This window comes from Lagenorhynchus albirostris, chromosome 2, assembly GCF_949774975.1.
Source record: "Lagenorhynchus albirostris chromosome 2, mLagAlb1.1, whole genome shotgun sequence".
NCBI classification, from domain to species: Eukaryota; Metazoa; Chordata; class Mammalia; order Artiodactyla; family Delphinidae; genus Lagenorhynchus; species Lagenorhynchus albirostris.
Genome location: NC_083096.1, coordinates 72,002,734 through 72,009,952, shown reverse-complemented (window position 1 = coordinate 72,009,952; position 7,219 = coordinate 72,002,734). Strand labels below are relative to the sequence as shown.

Genomic DNA, 7,219 nt, shown 5'->3' with positions numbered 1-7,219 from the left:
TAAATCAATTGCTTGCAGACTCATATCAAAACCCTATCAGGGCTTCCCTGGTGGCACAGTGGTTGAGAGTCCGCCTGCCAATGCAGGGGACACGGGTTCGTGCCCCGGTCCGGGAAGATCCCACATGCCGCGGAGCAGCTAGGACCGTGAGCCATGGCCGCTGAGACCACGTCCGGAGCAATGGGAGAGGCCACAACAGTGAGAGGCCCGCAAAAAAAACCCAAAAAACAAAAACCCTATCAGTGAGTGACAAGTGAAAACAAGCTCAGGGCTCCCACTGATTCTGCATTATGGTGAGTTGTAGAATTACTTCATTATATATTACAATATAATAATAATAGAAATAAAGTGCACAATAAATGTAATGTGCTTGAATCATCCCGAAACCATCCCTCCCCCGCCACCCCCGCCCCTGGTCCGTGGAAAAATTGTCTACTGTGGAACTGGTCTCTGGTGCCAAAAAGGTTGGGGACCAGTAGTCTAGAAGACTACACCCCTCCACCCCCACCATCCCCGTGTCTAACTCCCACTCGCTTCTCAGCTCTCAGCCCAGGCATGACTTCCTCAGGTAAGCCTTCCCCAGTCAGCTTCTTTTGGTACACGCTCTCATGAAGCCAAATTCTTTTCAGAGCACTGTTCTCAGTTGAGAACGAAGCATTCATCCGTGTGATTAGTTTGTTAGCATCCATCTCTCACTGTGCTGTGTGGGCTGTAGGAGACGCGGCCCCTTTCTGTCGTATCCCTGGCACCCGGGACAGAGCCTGATACAAAGCAAAGCCTCAATAACCATCTGATGGATGAACAGAGGCATTTGCAGGATAGGAAAGAAAGATCTGGAGAGGGTTAGGAGTAGTGAGGATCTTTCTGCCAACGCTGAGGCTTGACAGATCTTTTCTGGGCTGCCCCCTCCTCAAAAGGAGATGCATGGGAACCCCGCACGCTCATTTCCCACTCCACTCCACTCCACCACACCCCACCCCTGCCTACTTCCCAAGCAGGCTTGCTGGACTGAGAAAAAGTGTGACAGTCAGCTTGAAGGGAAGGCTTGTCTCTCTGATAAAGGAGTCCACTCTACCAGAGGGGAGAGGGCTATGTCTTCCTTGGCCACGAGGCTTTGGGTCTTATTGTAGGCCACTTGTAATCAGTCTCTGCTAAAGCTGGTCAACCACCAAAACAAGCACCACCACCACCAGGTACTGGAGGGGCAGGTGGGCTCCCCTTGGGTCTGGTAGCAATACTAACATTTCCTCAGCACTAAGTGACGAAGCTCCTTAATTTCTATGGGTTAAAGTGGCAGGAAATGAATGACCCATGGCTTGAGATCCAGAGTACACAGCCCAGAAAGCGGGGGTGGGGGGGGACTTATCTTTAGAGAGGCGTGGACAGACACAGTCCCATGATTCTAAGCAGTGAGAAAAGCTTCTGAAGGAGGGGCTCTTGGCTCAAGACTCCAGAGTCAAATGCATGTGAGGGAAGAGACAAGGGACCATCTAATAGGATACTTCCGAGAGGAAGGGTTAACAGTAGGGTTGGACATAGAGGTTCTTCTCCTAGAAAAATACTAATTCCTTCTAGGCAAATGTCAACTGCTCCATAGGTTAACCCAAGCCTGATTGGATGAGGGCACGGATTTTCAGAACACTGTGGCTTTAATTTGGATTTCATTTGAAAAAGAAGTTAATGTGTTCCAAACTCAGAAATGATTTTAAAAATCAAACAGAAGTATGGTTTTAGAATATGCTATCTTTAAAATTTACCAACCCACAAAGTTGGAGGATGGGGAAGAAGAGAGAAAAGTACTCGCTGCTTCAAATCGTTTTGTAAGAGGAAATAACTCTTTGTTCCCAGAATTAGGTGAGGAAGAGGGAGAATTTTACTTAGAATTCAGAGTAGGTGAGCTGTTTCCCTTTCAAGGATCTTCTGGAACTGAGCTTCCAGTATGGTTTTATTGTCGATTTGGAGATGCTGCTGTGAGCTCCCAATAATTTCAATATCCAGGAGTCAACACATACCTAATATAAAAAGGAAAATTTGGGCTTGGTAATCAATTTTCAATTCTCCGTGAGTTTGGTCCTTTCCTCTGTTAATGCAGAAATCAAGAGCCATTTATAATTTCGGTCTGGAAGATTCCACAGAGGGAAGACATTTAAACTCAGGAGGCTGGAGAAGCCCAAGAGCAGCAGATGAGTGTGAATTATAACGGAGGTGGTGGTGGAGGAGGGAAATGAGGCCTGGGGGGGAGCCTCTGGCATTGGGGGGTAGGGTGGCTCAAGCAGCTCTTCCTTCCCAGGCTCTACCTCCTACCTTTTGGGCCTCCAGGTCTTCACCTCAACGGAGTCTCCACCAAGAACCGCAGACCTTCATGCCAGCGGTGTTGCCTCCTTTCTTCGGTCTGGTTCTCTGTTCTTGTTGCCTTTGTCTTAGGTTACTTTCCAGACCAGGATGAGTAGAGTCATCAGGAGTGAAATGAAGGAGAGAACTTGTACTAGGTAAGCAGGATCAGATATGGCCGTGGTGAGTGTGCCCTTGTCCCATAAGAAGGCTGGAAGTTGTGGGGAAGAAATACATTTCTCAAAGAGAGCTGAGATATATGGTAGAAGCAGACTGCCCACACAACCAAGAAAACACCAAGAGAATTGGTCTTGCTCTTTGTTATAGCCTAGGAATGAGTGTCAAACTATTGACGTTGCTCACATGGGGTCATTTTCCTTCCGAATTAACTGAGCAGGCACAGCAGTTTGCTCAGCAAGGTTGAACAACTGCTTCCAATGCAAATACAGTCCTGAGATGATAGTTCACTTTGCAAAACCTCTGAGTGGTAGGTGGGGCTTCTGAGGCTTTGTGATGTCACTTGAGGATAAGGCTAGGGTCTGACCTGAAGGTTCGTGTCCAGAAACTTCCATCTCTGGGCACCACCTCCCTTCATGTCTAGCCTCCAGATTGAAAAGAGAGTTCCCTAATTGCCTGATAAATTGTCCCTTCAATCCTCTTTTATTTATTTATTAAAAAAAATTTCATTTTGAAGTTATTTTACATATATAGGAAGGTACAAAGATAATACAGAGAAGTTCCATGTATTCTTCACCCAGTGTCCCCCAGTGGCTTATCTTGTGTACCTATAGTACAAAATCAAAACCAGTAGATGGACACTGAAATAATGTGTGCATATAGTTATATGGCATTTTATCATATAAGTAAATTCTGGTAACCATGCTGAAGTCAAGACACACAATGATTCCATCATCATGAAGAACTATTGTTCACATTCTGTCAGTGAGAGACATGTGTAGAAACTCATCTCCCTTTAAGTCCCTTTACCTCCTCCATTTATAATATAATTTTATTAAATATTCCTTCTACATACATTGAAATTACCATTTAGACAATATTATGCCTTTTGCTTTAATTTTCAAACATAATTTAGAAAACAAGAGGAGAAGGAAAGTCTATTGTATTTACCCAAATTACTCTTTTCAACTTGGGTCATTTATATTGTTTGATCTTCAAGTTCATTGATTCTTTTCCTCCGTCCCTTCTATTCTGCTGTTGAGCTTATCCGTTGAGTTTTTAATGTTGGTAATTGTATTTTTCAGTTTTAAAATTTCCATTTAGTTCTTCTTTACCTCTTCCATTATTTCACTGAGATTTTCTATTTTTTAATTTGTTTCAAGTGTGTTCATAATTGTTTGTTGAGGCATTTTTACGATTCTTCAAAATCCCTGTCAGATAATTCCGATATCTGTATCATCTTGGTATGGGCATCTGCCGATTGTCTTTTTAAATTTGAGATGAGGTTTTCCTGGTTCTTGGTATGATTTGCGATCTTGATTGCCTGCTGGACATTTTGGTTGTTGTGAGACTCTGGATCTTATCTAAATCTGTTTTAGCAGGATTCCTCTGACATCATGCCTGTTGTGGGTAAGGGGCATCACCTCACGAATGTCAGGCAGGCGTGAAGGTCCAGGTTCTCCACTCAGCCTCCTTTGTCCACCCAGAGTAGAGGGGAGAGGTAACTCCTCATTTCGGGGTGGATATAGGATTTCAGACTCCCTAGGTGGCCTCCTCTGACACTCTGGCAGGGAGGGGGAGGGGAGGGGGAGGGGTGTCATTACCTCAGAACGGGGAACTCACTACCTCTGGGCAGGAATGAAAGCCCGGCTCCCCACTCTATCTTCTCGGATACTACCCTGGTGAGGGGAATGGGGAATGGGGAATGTAACCTCATTATAGCTGGACAAAGGTGGAAGTCTAGGGTCTCCACCTCCCTGCAGGGTTGGAGGTAGGACCATGATTTTTTTCCATGGTGTTTGGCTGGAGTCAGGCAGTTATCGTCCAAAGGTTCTCGGTCTTGCTGGATTGCCTTTTTCCTAGTCCTTTGGCTAGAGAAAGCAACCAGGCTTTTCTTGGGACTTCATTTTGTCTGTGCCCATTGGCATTTCTGAGTTGCTTCTCCAGCACCCAGTCCATGATATATATGAGGCAAAATGAAAACCCAGGGAACTCACTGTTATGTCGAGCTTTGGGTTCCAAGAACCCTAGTCAGTCTGCCTTTTTCTTCCCACCTTTCAGATCTTCTTATGTTGGTTTTATATAAACTGTCCAGGGTTTTCAGCTGTGCTTAGTAGGAGGAATAGGGAGAACTGAATTTACTCCAGGTGCCTCTACCCCATCCTGGTTTGGAAACTCCTGATGCTATACCAAGATTCAGTCAGGTGATGGCAGAATGGGTACCAAAGGATTTGGAGGGCAAGGACTAAGACTAGAGTCTAGCACTGGTACTTTCCAGCATGTGTGACCTTGGTTAGGTCACTTAATCTCTCTCAGCCTCCATTTTCTCATTAGAATGTAATTATAGTGATAATAACAAATTTACAGGTTTTTATGTGACTGCAATGAGCTGATAAATGCATAATAACTTTTCAAACCATAAAATTCCATACAATTGGAAGTTATTTTAAATGTGAACTAGGATGGAAGTGAAGTGAAGAAGGGGGTGTGTCTAGAGACTATAAGGCAGTTCAAATTTTCTCAAGTTGGTTCTCTCAACTCTTCTATAGACTTGCAAAGATCTGTATATGAATAACTCCCCTCCCCCCAAGATATCTATGTCAATTCCCTGGAACATGTGGATGCTACCTTATATGGCAAAAGATGTGATTTAATTAAGGATCTTGAGAGGAGGAGTTGATCTTAGATTATCCAAGTGGAAAGACAGAGCAGAGAGAGATGAAGCCATAAGCCTAGGAGCAAACCTGGAAAAGACAAGGATTGGATTCTCCCCTAGAGCCTCTGGAGGGAGTGTGGTATTGACAATACCTTGATTTCAGCCTTATGGCTTCCAGAACTGTGAGAGAATAACTTTCTGTTGTTTTATTTTTTTTAATTTATTTTTTAAAATTTATTTATTTATTTATTTATTGGCTCCATTGGGTCTTCCTTGCTGCGGGCGGTCTTTCTCTAGTTGCGGCAAGTGGGGGCTACTCTTCATTGGGGTACACGGGCTTCTCATTGCAGCGGCTTCTCTTGCTGTGGAGTACCAGCTCTAGGCACGTGGGCTTCAGTAGTTGTGGCGTGTGGGCTCAGTAGTTGTGGCTCATGGGCTCTAGAGCACAGGCTCAGTAGTTGTGGTGCACAGGCTTATTTGCTCTGCAGCATGTGGGATCTTCTTGGACCAGGGCTCGAACCCGTGTCCCCTGCACTGGCAGGCAGATTCTTAACCACTGCCCCACCAGGGAAGTCCCCTTTCTGTTGTTTTCAGTTTGTGGTAATTTGATACAACAGCTCCAGGAAACTAATACAGGAACCTCACAGGTCATCTAGTCCAACTCCTTCGTCTAACAGGTGAGGAAGCTGAGGCTTGAAGAAGGAAAGTGATCAAGGTCGCATAGTTATTGGCACAATAAGTAAAGGACTGGGATTCTGGTTTCTCCTCTCCTAGTCCACTACAACGGTGTCTTTTTTTAAAAAAAAAAATTAAACGTCTTTTATTGAGGTATAATTCACATGCTGTACAATTTACCCATTTAAAGTATATAGTTCAGGGGAGTTCCCTGGTGGCCTAGTGGTTAGGATTCTGGGCTTTCACTGCCATGGCCCGGGTTGAATCCCTGGTCAGGGAACAGAGATCCCACAAGTTGTGTGACGTGGCCAAAAAAAAACACCCCGTACAGTTCAGTGTGTGGCAACCAAGATCATGCCCATGGCAACGAAGATCCTGCATGCCACAACTAAGACCTGATGCAGCCAAATAAATAAATAAATATTAAAAAAAAAAAGAACATGGTATTGGGGGACCACTTTCTCCACATTCCTGATGTTTTCTTTCTTAGGACAGAAACCCTATTACTAACACTCCTGGCCTCTCTTCACTCAGCTTTCACTCCCTCTCCCCCAGCTGCAGAGAGCACCCACTTGGACCTGCTCCTTTTTATATGTTTTACAGAGGTATACCTCCCACGAGTGAGAGGCCTATGGTTTGCCACTGATAATTATGATGGGGTAGTGAGTCAGTCTAATTCTGAAATTCCTGTTAGAAAAAAAAAAAAAAAAGGGAGATCCCTGGTAGCCTTGTGGTTAGGACTCCACTCTTTCAGTGTCTTGGCCCAGGTTCAACCCCTGGTCAGGGAACTGAGATCCCACAAACTGTGTGGCATGGCCAAAAATACCCCCCACCATCCTGTTAGGAAGCCCATGGTGGCTGTACACCTAAGCCATACCTTCCAGTATGGTCTTTATCAGTTATAAAGGTGAGTGTTGCCGTCTGCCTCATTTATCTATCTCCACTGGTTCAGAACTTGGGTGGAGAAAAGAGACCTGTTATGTACACAGGTGGGGAAAAAAGAGGTGTGATGCATTGACCGCTTAGATCCTAACACATGGGTCCTCCATGTACTCTGGAGGTCTTGAGTTGTGATGGTGAATTTTACATGTCAACTTGACTAGGCTAAGGGATAACTAGATATGGGTAAAACAATTTTCTGCATAAGTCTGTGAGGGCGTTTCCAGAAGAGATTAGCATTTAAATTGGTAGACTAAATAAAGAAGATTGCTTTCACCAACGCAGGTCGGCTTATCCAATCCACTGAGGGTCTGAATAGAACAAAAACGCAGAGGAAGAGAGAATTTATTCTCTGTTTAAGTTGGGACATCAATCTTCTCCTGCTCGTAGACATTAGTGCTCCTGGTTGTCAGGCTTTTGGACTTGGACTGGATTAAACCA

General features: G+C 44.6%; 1 protein-coding gene across 1 annotated transcript; it reads right to left on the bottom strand.

Annotated features, from left to right (window-relative positions):
• Positions 1-2,360: 2,360 nt before the first annotated feature.
• On the bottom strand, positions 2,361-3,748 carry SMIM42 (small integral membrane protein 42). The gene is given in 2 exon segments (XM_060141864.1): positions 2,361-2,604; positions 3,705-3,748. Coding segments are annotated over 2 exon segments (288 nt in total).
• Between the last annotated feature and the right edge of the window lie 3,471 nt (positions 3,749-7,219).